Genomic DNA, 14,711 nt, shown 5'->3' with positions numbered 1-14,711 from the left:
CCTCCCCCCGGCTCTCACGCCCCCTTGCCTCACAGAAAGCCGTGGAGGTGATGTGCTTCGTGCCCAAGCGCTGCAACGACATGATGAACGTGGGGCGGCTGCAGGGCTTCGAGGTAGGAGTTGGGGGGGCTCCAATCAACCCCCGTCTCCCCCCCCACGCGTAGGCCCTGTGCTGGGGCAGCCTTTGCTCCCGCCGCAGGGGGATGGAGTAGGCTCTGCTATCAGCCTGCCATGGCCCCCCCTGGGGCACTCGAGGACCCGGGGATGTGGGGGGGGGATTAGGGGGTCTGTGCCCACTGGGGGGGGGTTGAGGGGTCCATGTCCCTGTGGGGTGTTGGGGGGGGGGCATGGCTCTTTGCCCATATTCCAGGGTGCCGAGCCGGTTCCTGTCTGCGTTCTGCCCTCTCGCCTGTTCGCCGAGCGGCCACCAAGGGGCACCGATTTCCCCCAAGGATTCCCTGGAACTGGGATCCGAACCTGAGCACCCCAGTGGGTCCTGTGGGGCCGGGGCTGTCCCCTGATTGGCCAGATGGAGTGGGTACTGATGGGGGGCTGGGGCGTGGTCAGGTGGGGGCGCTGGCCGGGTGGGTTAGGTGTTGGTGGGGCGCAGGGGGGTGACAGGAAGTTGGGGGTGCTGGGGTAGGGGTGCTTTTGGCCCCCAGGTGACCCCTCCCACCCCCCCAGGGCAAGCTGACGGCGCAGGGGAAGCTGCTGCAGCAGGACACCTTCTGGGTGACGGAGCAGGACGGCGGGTTCCTGCCGCGCTGCAGGGAGCGACGCGTCTTCCTCTTCGAGCAGCTCGTCATCCTCAGCGAGCCGCTGGAGCGGCGCAAGGCCTTCGCCACGCCCGCCTACCTCTTCAAGAGCAGCATCAAGGTACGGCCGGGAGCCCCGCCTCCAGCCAGGGAGCCCCGCCCCCACCTCTAGCGGGCCCCGCCCCTGGCAAGCCCAGCCCCCACCTCTAGCGGGTCACACTCACCCATGGAGCCCCGCCCCTGGCAGGCCCCGCCCAACCTCTAATTGGCCACACCCATCCATGGAACTCTGCCCCTGGCAGGCCCCGCCCCACCTCTAGCAGGCCACACCCACCCATGGAGCTCCGCCCCTGGCTGGCCCTGCCCCCATCCATGGAGCCCCACCTCTGGCAAGCCACGGCCCCACCAGGGAGCCCTGCCTTTATCAGACCTTGCCCATGCCAGAAGCCCAGCTCCCACCAGGGAGCCTCACCCCTAGCAGGCCTCACCCCATCCTAGCCTCAGGAAGCTCCGCCCACCCAGGCAAGTCCCGCCTCTCAGAGGAGCCTCCTACCCCCTTTGGTGAGACCCAAATGGTTGGAAGCTGATGCCCAGCTCAAACCCTGGGGGCATCTTGCAGGGCAGGACCCACGGCCTGCCCGACCTGTCCCCCAACACACACACAGCAAAGGGGGCAAAATGGGGTTCGCAGGCACCTTTCCCAGGGGCAACGGCCAAAGGGAGCGGGAAGTGAGGGGCTGGGACCTCATGTGCTGTGACCCCTGCAGCCCCCTGCCACTGCACCGTCCCTGCCCTGTGACCCACGCCTGGGGGTCGCTCCCCGCCACTGCACCGTCCCCGTGCTGTGACCCACGCCTGGGGGTCGCTCCCCGCCACTGCACCATCCCCGTGCTGTGACCCACGCCTGGGGGTCGCTCCCCACCACTGCCCCCTCCCCACCCTGTGACCCACACCTGGGGGTCGCTCCCCGCCACTGCACCGTCCCCGCCCTGTGACCCACGCCTGGGGGTCGCTCCCCGCCACTGCACCATCCCCGTGCTGTGACCCACGCCTGGGGGTCACTCCCCGCCACTGCACCATCCCCGTGCTGTGACCCACGCCTGGGGGTCGCTCCCCACCACTGCCCCCTCCCCACCCTGTGACCCATACCTGGGGGTCGCTCCCCGCCACTGCCCCCTCCCCGCCCTGTGACCCACGCCTGGGGGTCGCTCCCCGCCACTGCCAACTCCCCGCCCTGTGACCCACGCCTGGGGGTCGCTCCCCGCCACTGCCCCCTCCCCACCCTGTGACTCACGCCTGGGTGTCGCTCCCCGCCACTGCACCGTCCCCGCCCTGTGACCCACGCCTGGGGGTCGCTCCCCGCCACTGCACCGTCCCCGCCCTGTGACCCACGCCTGGGGGTCGCTCCCCGCCACTGCACTGTCCTCGCCCGGTGACCCACGCCTGGGGGTCGCTCCCCACCACTGCCCCCTCCCCACCCTGTGACTCACGCCTGGGGGACGCTCCCCGCCACTGCACCGTCCCCGCCCTGTGACCCACGCCTGGGGGTCGCTCCCTGCCACTGCACCCTCCCCGCCCTGTGACCCACACCTGGGGGTCGCTCCCCGCCACTGCACCCTCCCCGCCCTGTGACCCACGCCTGGGGATCGCTCCCCGCCACTAAACCGTCCCCTCCCTGTGACCCACGCCTGGGGATCACTCCCCGCCACTGCCCCCTCCCTGTGACCCACGCCTGGGGGTCGCTCCCCGCCACTTAGGGTGACCAGACAGCAAGTGGGAAAAATCGGGACAGCAGGTGGGGGGTAATAGGAGCCTATAGAAGAAAAAGACCCAAAAATCGGGACTGTCCCTATAAAATCGGGACATCTGGTCACCCTACCGCCACTGCACCCTCCCAGCCCTGTGACCCACACCTGGGGGTTGCTCCCCACCACTGCCCCCTCCCCGCCCTGTGACCCACGCCTGGGAGCCCTCCTGCCCCTCTACACCAGGGGGACTTGGACCAGAGCCAGGGTACCCTCGAGGGGAACTGAGCGCCCCCGGCTGTGCCTCCACCTGCCCGCTCCAGTGTGGGCCCCAGGCCCTGGGGGAGGGGGCAGCCGGTGGCGGGGGGCTGGGCCGGCTCCCCTCTTAGGCTGGGCTCCCTGCGGCAGGTCAGCTGCCTGGGGCTGGAGGAGGGCGTGGAGAACGACCCCTGCAAGTTCGCCCTGACGTCGCGGGGCGCCGACCGCAGCAGCGTCCGCTACGTGCTCCAGGCCGCGGCCCCCGAGATCGCCCGGGCCTGGGCGGCCGACATCAGCCACATCCTGGAGACCCAGCGCGACTTCCTCAATGGTAGGTGCCCCCCACTCCTCCACCGGGGCTGCCCCGGCCCCTCCCCCGGCCCTCGGCTGCCCCGCCCACAGCCCCGCCCCTGGGATGTCCCGCCCACAGGCTGCCCCGCCCACAGCCCCACCCCGGGATGCCCCGCCTACAGGCTGCCCTGTCCACAGCCCCGCCCCTGGGATGTCCCGCCCACAGCTCCGCCTACAGGCTGCCCTGTCCACAGCCCCGCCCCTGGGGTGTCCCGCCCACAGGCTGCTCTAGCCCCCCTCAGACCTCCAGGTTGCCCTAGCCCCCTCCCCTTGGGTGCACTTTCCCCCCTCCCCCCTTATCTGTCCTACCTATGGCCCGGCAGGGTGAGAGGTTCCCAGAATGGTCAGGGGAGGGGAGCTGTCCCCCAGGCGTGTGCGGCCCGTGCGCCGTGTGAGCGTGCATGTGGCTCTGTGCAGCGTGTGACACACGTGCTGCCCCGTGTGGTTCCCCCCCACAGCGCTGCAGTCGCCCATCGAGTACCAGCGGCGGGAGAGCAAGTCCCACAGCCTGGGCTGGGCGGGGGCCCCGCGGGCATCGCCACCCAGCGGCCCAATGCGTCCCCACTCCTCCGCCTCCATGGACAGGAACATGGGGCCCGGCCTCCGGGCCTACAACTCCTCCCTGCCCTCCATCTACCTGCCCAGCAGCCACCCACCGCCCACTGAGGTACTGGGGGGATTGGTGTGCGGGGGGCAGGGACTGGGGGGCCAGCTGAGGTAGGGGGCAGGGATTGAAGTTGGAGTCTGGGGGCCAGTTGAGGTAGGGGGTGGGGGGCAGGGACTGAGGTCGGGGTCTGGGGGCCAGCTGAGGTAGGGGGCGGGGGGCAGGGACTGAAGTCGGGGTCTGGGGAGCCCAGCCTTGGGGAAGCCCCTTCCCTGAGCCAGGACGCCTGGGTCCACTTCTCCTCGCGCTTCCCTTGCAGCCCGCCCGCAGCCAGAGCTCCCCCGCGCCCAGGACGGCCTCCCCGGCCCATGTTTGCCTCGACTTCCCCGGGGGCCCCCAGCCAGGCGAGCCCCCCCCTGGGGTGAGTGATGGGAACAGATCAATAAGGGCCATGCAGCTTCCAGGGCTGGAACTGGGGGGTGGGGAGCAGGTGTGGGGGGGCTGGGGCAATGGGGGCTCGCCGGGGAACGTCTCTTCTGCTCCTGCTTTGCAATAGGGTCCCGCTGGGCCCTGCCGGTTCCCCTCAATCCTGAACCACAACCCCTTGCCAACCCAGCCCTAGGCTCCCCCGCAGCTCAGCCAGTGCCCCCCAATTCCGACCCGCAGCCCCTGCTAGCCCAGCCCTGGGCTCCCCCTGAGCTCAGCTGATGCCCCCCAATCCCAACCCGCTGCCCCCCGAGCCCCGTATCTGCAGTGGTTCCCGTCCGCTGGGGGTTTGTGGTCGGCTCTTGTGAGTTCGGGGCTGAGGCCTGGTGGTGCTGGGGGGGGGGAACCGCAGGTTCTGGGGAGCAGGGGCCAGCGCTCCCCAGCTTTGGGGCAGGCAGAGGAGTCTGGCTGGGGGTGGGGTGCTGACTCTGGCTGCGTTTGTCCCTGGCAGGTCCTGAGGGGGGCAGGCTGCCCGCTCCGCGAGCCGGGCTCCGACACCCCCAGCGCCCGGCTTGCCAAACTCGACGAAGACGAGCTGTGACCCACCCCCTCACTGTGGACTCTGGAGGCTGTTGCCCCCTCGCAACCCAGGCAGTGACCCGCGAGGAACGGCTGGGGCCCCCCTCGGAGACTGGAGTGAAGCCGGGGAGACCTGGAGCCCCACACCCCACGCTGCCCCCCCTGGGAGGAGGGGCAGCCAGGCAGGGACCATGGACGTGACCTTGAGCATCTTCCTTTTGGCCAAGGACCCTCATGCTGAGGGGGGCACGGGGGTCTTCCCCTCCCCCACCCAGGACCCGTCAGTGCATGGAGCTGCGATGGGGCTGGGCAGTGGGGTGCTGGGGAGGGGGCAAATGGGGCTCTGGACAGATGGGAAGGGTGCCTCGGCCCCCGCCTGGGAGCTGGGTTGGACCCAGCCAGACCCCGACCCCGTCGCCCTGACCCCCAGCTGCGGCCCCCACTTCCCCCTGCTTTGTGGCAGGGATGTGTGTGTGGGGGTGTTCCCAGACATCCCATCCTTGCTCCCGGGGGACTTTTAGCAGCCCCACGCTGTCAGGGCCCTTCCCTTCCCACCCCCCATCTCTGGCCCCAGAGATTGCAACATGGCCGCCCCCCAACCCTCTAGCCTGGCCCAGCCGCCCAGCCCAAAGGCGGCTTCTCTCCCAGGCTTCACCTTTCCCCATGGGAATCAGGCCCCCTTTCTGGACCAGGGAATGCAATGCGGGGCCCCCCTGGGCCCGCCCCCCAGGGACCTCGCCCCCCCGGGCCCGCAGGCCCCTGTATATGCATGCTGCCGGGCCCCGGGCAGGGAAATTATTTTGTTTAATAATAAAGATTTTGGTTTATCAAATGGGGAAAAACTGACTGAGCTCGGAGCCCCACCTCACTCACGGCCTCTAGGGGGTGACAGCACCTCCTGTGCTCCTGGGGGGGCAGCTCCCCGCCCCCGCTCCCATCCGTAGGAGCCTGGTCCTGTGTAGGGCTCGCGCTTGTGTGGGGCAGGCCCATTTCTGGGGCATGGGCTCTGCTGCCAGGGGCAGCGCCATGGGGCTCCCCGGGACCCCCCGGGGCCCAGGGCATGGGGGCAGCACCTCCTCATGCTGCTGACACCCCTGGCAGGCTCAGGCCCGGCCCCAGAGGTGGGGGGCAGCGGGGCGCCCCAGCCAAGGCTGTGAGGTGGGGCCCCGCTTTTGCCAGAGAGAAGCAGCAGGAGGGGCCCCCGAAGCCCCACGGACTGTGCCTACAGCCCCATCCTGCACTCACAGCCACTAGCTTGGAGGGTGTTGACTAGTGGGGGGGTGCAGGTTGGGGGTATGGGGTGGGGGCTGTGGGTTGAGTGAGGGACATGGGTGGGGGGCTTTCCTGTTTATGGCCATGGGGGGAGGGGGGCATTCAGACAGATCAGATCTCAGAGCCAGTTCCCCCTCCTGCAGGGGATGGGGGAGTGTTTACCCACCTGCTGGCTCTGCCCCCCTCCCACTCCACAGCTCCCCCAGGAATGAGCCCCCCTCGAGGGATTCCTGGATCCCCCCCACAAAAAATGTGCTCCCTGAAACAGCCCTCCCTGCTGTGGGCCCAAAGTGGGGGGATCTGCTCTGCCATTGCCCCCCAGAACCCCATGTCGGCTCAGCACCTTGTCCCCCCAAAGGTGCAGGTGGGGTGGGAGCGGGGGGATCACGGGGGCTCAGCCCCTCACCAGTGCAGCCCCCCCCCAAGAGGTGGCCACATTCTGGTGGTGCCTCACAGCGCCCCAGGGTTGCCCCTGTTCTCTGGGCGGCAACCCCCATCTCAGCTGGGTCGGGGTCCCCCCCGCTCCCTCCCACCGGGGCCCTAGAGACTGGACCAACCAGAGTGGCAGGGGCGGTGTCAGGCGTTTAATGGGTGTCAAGCGCTGTACATGGGGCAGGGGGCGCAGTCTGGCCCCCTGGAGCCGGCCCCCCCGCCATGCCAGTGTCAGAAGCGTGTGTGTGACCTCACGCGCTGTGATGTCACAGTGACTGCGCGGGCGCCCGCGGGGGAAGGGGGATTTGACAGCTGCCCCCATGTTCACTGTGGGGTCCAGGTGTCAGGCCCCCCCCCAGGACAGGGGGGGTCTCAGTGCCCTGTGTTTAGTTCTAGCCACTTCCAACCTCCCCTGCCCCCCAGGACTGGCTGCTCCATTGTTCCTGCTGAAGATAAATGAGGGAGGAGGCCCGGGGCGGGGGGTCCCCACACACCCCTGGGTCACAAGGACTGGCTTTTCCAGAGGGAACGCGCTGTGCAAATTTGAGACTCCTGGGGGGCGTCTCCGCAGTCAGGCGCTCTGGGGGGGCATCTCCGCAGGTGGCTGGGGGCACTCTGGGGGAGGCATCTCCACGAGTGTCCGGGGTGCTCCGGGGGTGGCGTCTCCGCAGGTATCTGGGGGCACGTCTCTGTGTGTGGCCGGGGTGGTTCGGGGGGGGCATCTCTGTGGGTGGCCAGGGTGCTCTGGGGGGGGGCGTCTCTGCAGATGTCCGGGTGCTTGGGTGTGTGTGTGTGTCTTCGACCCAAAGCTTTCCCAAGGCGATGTTTTCTGTCGGGAAATGCCAAACTCCAAACGTCTCACGGCTTCTGTCTCAAAGTTTCCGGTGGAGAGGGATGGCCCTGGCTGTGCCGCAGGCCGCCCGGGGAAAACCTGCCCGGCACCGTGGAGACGCTAGGGTCCACCCTGGAGGAACCAAGCGCTTTGGGCCACGTGATCAGGGCCACGTGGGATATTTCGAACATTCCCAGTTGGCCTGAGCGGCCAGATTTGGGACCTTTCCCGCAGATCCCAGGCTGGACCTGCTCTGCCTCGGCCGTGTGTCTCCAGGTGCGTGCGCACAACGTGGAGTCTTTGTATGTGGGACCAGAAGCGTGTGCCTCAGTTTCCCTCCCCCCCCCCGCAGGTCTGTCCCCAATAGCAGCCGCGCCGGCCCTCCCCGTGCCCCCCCCACCGTCCGCCGCCCCCTCACTCCTGCTTGATGGCGCCCAACTGGGCCCCGCCGCCCTTGACCCGCTTGCCCTGATGGGTCTTGATGTGCTTGGCCAGGTGGTCGCTGCGCATGAAACGCTTCCCGCAGCCCTGGCACCCGAAGCGCTTCTCGCCCGTGTGAGTCCGCAGGTGACGCTGCAGCTCGTCCGAGCGGGTGAAGCTCTTCCCGCAGTACAGCCAGGTGCAGACGAAGGGGCGCTCGCCCGCGTGCCAGCGCAGGTGGGCCTTCAGGTGGGACGTCTTGCCGTAGACCTTCCCGCAGCCCGGCAAGTGGCACAGGTGCTGTTTCTTCTTGCCTGGTTCCTCGGCGCCCGCCTGGCAGTTGGGGCACTTGCAGCGGCGGCAGCGCCGGGCCGGGCCCAGCAGCCCCTTTGGGGAGCCGTGTAGCAGGGCTGGGAGCGGGGGCTGTGGCCCCAGCATCAGGGGCCGGCTCAGGTGGAAGGCAGGCAGGTTGCCCGGGGTGGGCTGCTGCAGGCTCCACCAGGGGGCATCTTCCGCATGACCCGCTGGGGCATTGGGGGGGCCGGGGCCCAGGGGCCGGGGGGCCATGCCGCCAGAGCTCTCCAAGAAGCTGGGGAAGTCCTGAGCCTCAGGGAAGTGGTAGGAAGAGCCGGGCAGCCCCTGGGGAGCCAGGACCTTGACCGGCGACAGCTCGAAGGAGTAGGTGTGCTCGGCCGGTGGGGTCAGGGGAGAGCCCGGGGCGACGTGCCCGGGGTACTGCGCCTTGGGCAGCCCAAAGGCCATGGCGTGGGCACTCAGCCCGGAGCCGGCTGGCACCTCGTTGCTCCAGCGTTGAAACATCCCAGCAGGGCCGGCTGCCGGGGCAAAGTCCGCAGAGGAGGGTCCCGCAGCCGCTGCCAGGAACGCCAAGGAGGGGTGGTGGGGAGCAGCTCGCTCGGGGGAGGAGACGGGGGTCCTGTCCTGGGGCAGAGAGAGCCGGAGTCAGGCAGGGCCGGGCCTAGCAGTGAGAACAACCCCCCTCCCAGTACCACTCCCTGCAGCTTGCCCCCAGCCCCTGCATCTCCTCCCCCCCAAGCATCTTCCCCCCCCAGCCCGTGCATAACCTGCCCCCCCCAGCCTGAGCATCACCCCCAGCCCCTGCATCACCTGCCCCCCCAGCCTGAGCATCTTCACCCCCCAGCCCTGCATCACCTGCCCCCCCCAGCTTGAGCATCTTCCCACCCCCTGCACCAGAGGGTCACCCCCCAGCCCCTATGTCACCTGACTGCCCCCCCGCCACAGCAACCCTCTCCTCTGCCAGAGCATCACCCACCTGCCTTCCCATCACAACATCACACCCCCCCAGCCACCGTGCCTCCGGCCCCCCAAGCTGCACCATCACCCACCTGGAGCACCCCCCTCCCCAGCTCCACAAGTCCTGCCTCTAGGGGGTGCCCAGGGCCCCACAGAACAGAACTGCACCCCCCAGCCCGAGGTGCTCATTAGCCTCTGATGCGAATGGCCCCCATTTGTGCCCGGGCACCAGCTCCCCCAGCAGGACTGACCCACCCCAAACCCAGCCGGCTCCTGCCCTTCCCAGCCTCCTGCCTGGCAGCAGGTCAGCGGGCGCAGGAGAGAGCCAGGGTGGGGGCGGGAGGCTGGATGCGGTTCCTGGGTGACCCCCCCCCCCCCCGGGGAACGCTGGGCACACCTCAGGGCACCACTCAGACTTGGGAGCCCCATAGACTTGCCTGAGTGGAGTTCTGGGTTGGGAGCTGCGGGTCTGGAGGTGCAAACTCCTCTTCCTGCCCTGGCAGCTGTGGGTGTGCCCTGCCCAGGGTGGGTCAGGCCTCGGGGGTGAGGCTTCCCCCCCATTGGTGGGAATAGATCCCAGTCTATTATACCGTCCCGGTGCCCAGCGTCCGGGCTCACAGCTTGGCGCAGGGCACAGCCCCCAACTCCTGCGCCCTAAGTGATGCCAAGCAGGTCACCTCTGTCTGTGTCTCTGGCAGCCCCTGGGGTGACTAGAAAGTTGAGGCGTTTGCAACGCTGGGTTATTAACCCAAGCCAGGATGGAGGACTGCCCAGCCCATCTGCACGGGGTGGCGGTTAGACTGAGCCTGGCACAGGCAGCCCGCGATACCCAACAGGGTCTGTTCTCGGCAGTCTCCGGGGCTCCGTGTCTGTTTCCACCAGGAGACATTTGACCTTGGAGACCCTGGAGTGTTTCTCTCGAGGGTTTGAGAACTTTGCTTTGCTGCAGTATAGGGGGGCTCGCCCGCCAGTCCCCAGCCCGGTCCCATGGGCGGCGCTCTGGAGTCCCCACTGAATTCACCACGGATTTCACCCTTGTGTCTGGGAGCAGAGTCCGGCCCAGAGGTTGGGGGATCTTCACTAGGCAGCCCTGGCCCCTGCACCACAAGGGAGACGCAGAGACCGCCCCGTGCATCCCGTATCACCAGTGGTTTGGCCGTGCATCCCGTATCACCAGTGATTTGAGCATGGTGCTCACCCTGATGCACAAGCAGTGTCCCACGCCCAGGAGTGTGCGGATGCCTGCGAGGGGCGAGTCCGTTATAAATGAGACAAGGGGGCTCGGCTGAAGTTTCAGGGGAACCGGAGCCCTGGGAGAGGCGGGTGGCAGGGGCTGCAGAGGAGAAGGCTCTCGCAGGGGCAGGGGCCCTGCCGAGTGACTCATGCCCTGTGATTGGGGGGAGGAGGGAGTGTGAAAATATGACCCCCCCCAACCCTAGCCAGAAAGGGAGGAGGACCCAGCGCTTCGCTCCCTCTGACTTTGTCACAGGCTAGAGGGTCGGGGGTGCTTGACCTGGGACTCGCGGCCTGGGGGGCAGGGGACACGGTGCACCCCGTGACAGCTGGTGACTAGCCTGCCTGTCCCAGTGTGTAGCCGGGCTCTGGTCCTTTGGGCTCCAGGGGCCAGGGCTCCCCACCAGCCCCTCTGGGAGAATCAACTTTTCGGGGCAGGCAACTCCGCTATGACTGGGGCAGCCCTGGCGTGGCCCAGGACCCGGCGGAGCGAGCGGGCGCGGCTGGCCGGCTCCATGTGTCTCTGCGGGGGACGGACCCGCTAGGCCCCAGGGGACCCGGGGAAGACGCTCAAGGGGCGTGGGTCTGCACAGCCCGAGGCTTAGCTGCCCTCCGCTGGGGGAGGGAGCCAGAGGGCGGGCCGGGGACCAGGAGACGGTCCCTGTCCCGTGCCAGGCTAAGCAGCAGCGACGCAAAGCGCACGGAGAGGATCTTCCATGGGAATCGCCTCTTTTTGCTCCCCCGGCTGCGGGCAGCGACCTGCCTCCAGCTCAGGATCGGGGCCCTCGGAGTGCTACTACATCCCCCCAGCACAGGGTTCGCCTCCCTGCGTCGCAGGGCGCAGGACTCGGGTGCGGAAGGGCGCAGCTCTCCGGGGCGCACGCAGCGTTCCAGCTGGGAAGGGGTGTGGGGGGGTCCCTCGGCCCATCCCCACCCCGCTGGGGCGGGGAGCCGGGAGATCGCCTGCGTTCCCGGCCGGAAGGGACGCCCCTTACCTGCAGCAGGGCTGGGGTCCGGGAGCCGGGGGCCGTGCGCGCTGTGGCCAGGGCCGGCGGCTCAGGGCTGCTCCGTGGAGCGCGGCGCGCCGCGGCTCGCAGGCGTCATCCTCCTTCTCCAGCCGCCGCTTCTCCCCCGGCCGCATCTTTGCGCTTTTCCCCCTGCGCGCAAACTTTTTTTTTTTTTTTTTGGGCTGCCCCCTCAGCCAATCAGGAGTGCGGAGGGGAGGCAGCCTTTGAAGTCCGGGAGCGAACCAATCATTAAACTAGATGGAGGGATTTCAAAGGGGTCTGGCTGGGTCTCCTTTAAGCGCCGGGCTCCCCGCTGGGTCGCTTGTTATGGATGCAAAGGGGCCGATGGGGCTCGTTTTATCTCTTGAAAGGTACAGCGCGAGGTGGGGTTTTTAGGGAGCCGGGGGGGAGGGGAGGGGAATGAGCGCATGGGATGCAGCAAATGGTTCCTCTTGGGTACGTGACATGCCAGCCCAGCAGCAGGGCCTGGCCCCGGGACTCACCCCAGAGCTGGCTGCATCTAGGACAGGGGAGGGAGTTTGCGGGTCCAGGACGCTCCTCCTGGCTCTAACCACTGGGCCATCCCGCCTCCCTGTGTCTAGTGGCCACCCCAACTGGCCCCTTCCTGCTTTGTGGCCACACAGACGCGGGGAGGGGCCCACGGGAATCCCCTCCGCTTGGCACCCCAGGATCAGGTGGCCACTGGGTTGTTGGGGGCCCACTGCTGCGTGGCTCACTTCGTATCCAGCGCCTTGGGACACTCCCGGGAGTTTCGGATATGCTGGAGATTCCCCGTGTGACTCTACAGTGGGGGGCGGGGAAGGGCGCCCCAAGATCCCCCCCCACAGACCACCCCTTCTGGGGAAAGGGAGGGGGGAATGAAACATCAACTCTCCCATGCCTGGCTTGGGGGGTGGGTCAGAGACCCGCTTGAAGCCAGTGACGTTATTAGCGTTTGCTCCCAGATACCCCGGTGAGGGGCACCTGCGGGAAAGCGAGAGAGACTGACTGGAAGATGGACAGAATGACAGCAGGATGGATGGACAGACAGACAGACGATATCCCCCCCCCCTTCTCCAAGGTCTGCCAAGGCTCCGCTCTGCCAAGACTGGCCAGCTGGCCGCCTCCTTCCACACAGAACGGGCTCCGGCCCTGAGACAGGGCCTGCGTCTGTGTGTCCGGGCTGGGGGGGCACCCTGTGCCGCGTCCGTGTGTCCGGCCTGGGGGGTGACACCCTGTGCCGCGTCCGTGTGTCCGGACTAGGGGTGCACCCTGTGCCGCGTCCGTGTGTCGGGTCTGGGGGGGTGACGCCCTGTGCCGCATCCATGTGTCCAGCCTGGAGGGGCACCCTGTGCCGCGTCCGTGTGTCCGGCCTAGGGGGTGGTGGCGCCCTGTGCCGCGTCCGTGTGTCCGGCCTGGGGGGTGACGCCCGCCTGTGTCTGTGTGTCCGGCCTAGGGGGTGGTGGCGCCCTGTGCCGCGTCCGTGTGTCCGGCCTAGGGGGTGGTGGCGCTCGCCTGTGTCTGTGTGTCAGGCCTAGGGGGTGGTGGCGCCCTGTGCCGCATCCATGTGTCTGGCCTGGGGGGGGGGGGGTGACGCCCTGTGCCGCGTCCGTGTGTCCGGCCTGGGGGATGGCGCCCGGCTGCCCCCGTCCCTGTCCGCTGCTTGGCAGGGGCCTGGCTGTGGCTGCTGGAGCCAGACAGGGGCTGGCATCCGCCCGCGCTTCCCAGGTGGTGAGATACGGTGAGCGAGCAGCTAGGACAGCAAGTGCCCAGCAGCACATGGGCCCCAGCCTGGCAGGAGGGGAGGGTGCTGTGCTGCATGTACGGGGCGGGGAGGTTTGCCCCTCCCCCAGCTCTCCTCCCCTCCCCCACCCCCAAGGCCCTTGATGAGCCCCAGGGCTGGGTGCGGGGCATTGTATGCAAATAGCCCATTGTGCTGCCTTATCTCCTGGCTCTGGGCTGCCCCCTCCCCCGCCATTAGCACTTTCCATCCCTAGGGTGGGTTTCAGTGAACGCCCTGGGAGGGGCTGTTTCTGTCTCCCCCTCCCCCTCAGCCCTCTGGTATGTGCCAGGACCTCACCCCATGCCCCCAGGCCAAGGAGCTGGTATCCCCCCTCCCTGGCCATGTCTACAGGACAGCTGTCACTCAAACGTGTTCACACAATGCTAGTGTAGACGGCACCAGGCCGCAGCTGGCCGGCTGCAGCTCGCCCTTCCGGCCCCGTTGGTTGGCCCTACGGCTCGGCGGCGGGTGACAGGGCTGGGGGCACCATCTGCAGGGAACTGTCTAGCACATGGAGATGGGAACTGGGATCGGTGTGGGGCATGGCCCCAGTGCTATGGGGAGGGGTGCGGTGGGGGGCTGCTGGCAGGGGGCATCCTCTCCCCCAGGAGGGCCAGGTCAGGCAGCCGTAAGCTGGGTGTTGTATCAAGAGGCAGAAGTGGGTGGGTGTGGTAGTGATGTGTGTGTGTGCATGTGTGTGTGTAGCAATGGGAGTTGTGTGTGTGAGTGTTGTATGAGTGTGGCAGCAGCACATGTGCGGTGCAGCAGTGCATGTGTGTGTGTGCACAGTGGGTGCGTATGTGCATGCAATGCATATGTTTGTGCAGTGTGTTTGTAGTGCGTGTGTGCATGTAGTGCGTTGTTTGTGCAGTGCGTGTGTGCGTGCAGTGTGTTTGTGCAGTATGTGTGTGTGTGCAGTTTGTGCAGAGTGTGTACAGTGCGTTTGTGCAGTGCGTGTGTGTAGTATGTATGTGTGCATGCAGTGTGTGTGCAGTATATGTGTGTGCGTGCAGTGTGTTTTTGCAGTGCATGTGTTTCTGGGGTGCATGCGGGCAGTGCATTTGTGCAGTGTGCATGTGCATTTGTGCAGTGTGCATGGGCATGCAGTGCATTTGTGCAGTGTGCATGTGCATGCAGTGTGTTTGTGCAGTGCCTATGTATGTGCAGTGCACATGTGTGTGTGCATGCAGTGTGTTTGTACAGTGTGTGCGCATGCAGTGCGTTTGTGCAATGTGTGTGAGCAGTGTGTGTGCTTGTTCACTGCATGTGTGGCAGCAGCTGGGGTGTTCGTGTGTGTATCAATGATGGCAGGTGTGTGAGTGTAGCAATGGTAGGTGCGTGTGAGTTGTCTATGTATGTGTGTGTGTGAACGTGGTGCTGCCGCAGCATGTGTGTGCGTGCAGTGTGTGCATGCAGTGAATGTCCGGCAGCAGCTGGGGTGTGTGTGTCACTGGCAGGTGTTTGTGGGCAGGTTGTGTGGACCAACGGTGGCAGGTGTGATTGTGTGTGTGTATGTGTAGGGTCCAATGCAGTCAGGGAAGAGGCATCGTTTCCTAGACACATCTCACATAACCCTGCGTGTGTGTGATAGTGATGGGTGTTTATGTTTGTGTGTGAGTAATGGCAAGGGTGTGTGTGTGAGTGTGCATGGTGACAGCTCTGGGTGTGCAAATGTGCATGATGGCAGCAGGGATGTGTGTGTGTGCAGTCGCAGCGTGGTGTGTGTGTGGAGTTGCAGTGTG

At 67.1% G+C, this 14,711-nt stretch overlaps 2 protein-coding genes across 7 annotated transcripts in view; one reads left to right on the top strand and one right to left on the bottom strand.

Annotated features, from left to right (window-relative positions):
• The window catches only part of LOC135972091 (rho guanine nucleotide exchange factor 25-like), a 28,199-nt gene extending 22,649 nt beyond the window's left edge, over nucleotides 1-5,550 (top strand). For 3 of the 5 annotated variants that reach the window (XM_065575570.1, XM_065575566.1, XM_065575567.1), the window contains 6 exons: nucleotides 36-113; nucleotides 685-876; nucleotides 2,909-3,089; nucleotides 3,568-3,776; nucleotides 4,033-4,134; nucleotides 4,651-5,550. In XM_065575570.1, coding sequence (XP_065431642.1) covers nucleotides 36-113; nucleotides 685-876; nucleotides 2,909-3,089; nucleotides 3,568-3,776; nucleotides 4,033-4,134; nucleotides 4,651-4,740 — 852 coding nt within the window. In that variant the 3' untranslated portion in view covers nucleotides 4,741-5,550. The remainder of the gene's footprint in view (nucleotides 1-35; nucleotides 114-684; nucleotides 877-2,908; nucleotides 3,090-3,567; nucleotides 3,777-4,032; nucleotides 4,135-4,650) is intronic. The other 2 variants (XM_065575568.1, XM_065575569.1) reach the window with 2 other exon arrangements.
• LOC135972055 (transcription factor Sp5-like) lies at nucleotides 5,548-11,342 on the bottom strand. 2 transcript variants are annotated; one of them, XM_065575571.1, is made up of 2 exons: nucleotides 11,175-11,342; nucleotides 5,548-8,608 (listed from the first exon to the last, which is right to left on the bottom strand). In XM_065575571.1, exons 1-2 carry the CDS (start codon nucleotides 11,318-11,320, stop codon nucleotides 7,669-7,671), a joined length of 1,086 nt encoding a protein of 361 aa, XP_065431643.1. In that variant the 5' UTR covers nucleotides 11,321-11,342; the 3' UTR covers nucleotides 5,548-7,668. The 2 variants fall into 2 exon arrangements, with proteins under 2 accessions (XP_065431643.1, XP_065431644.1); XM_065575572.1 differs by having other exon boundaries at nucleotides 5,548-8,613; nucleotides 11,175-11,314.
• Nucleotides 11,343-14,711: the final 3,369 nt, after the last annotated feature.

This window comes from Chrysemys picta, chromosome 22 (genome assembly GCF_011386835.1).
Source record: "Chrysemys picta bellii isolate R12L10 chromosome 22, ASM1138683v2, whole genome shotgun sequence".
Lineage (NCBI taxonomy): Eukaryota > Metazoa > Chordata > Testudines > Emydidae > Chrysemys > Chrysemys picta.
This window is presented reverse-complemented; position numbering and strand designations above follow the sequence as displayed.

Coding starts and splice junctions, on each gene's coding strand:
- LOC135972055 (XM_065575571.1), bottom strand. CDS start 11,320: ATGCGGCCGGGGGAGAAGCGGCGGCTGGAGAAGGAGGATGACGCCTGC. Junction 8,609..11,174: donor GGACCCCAGCCCTGCTGCAG/GTAAGGGGCGTC, acceptor GCCCCAGGACAG/GACCCCCGTCTCCTCCCCCG.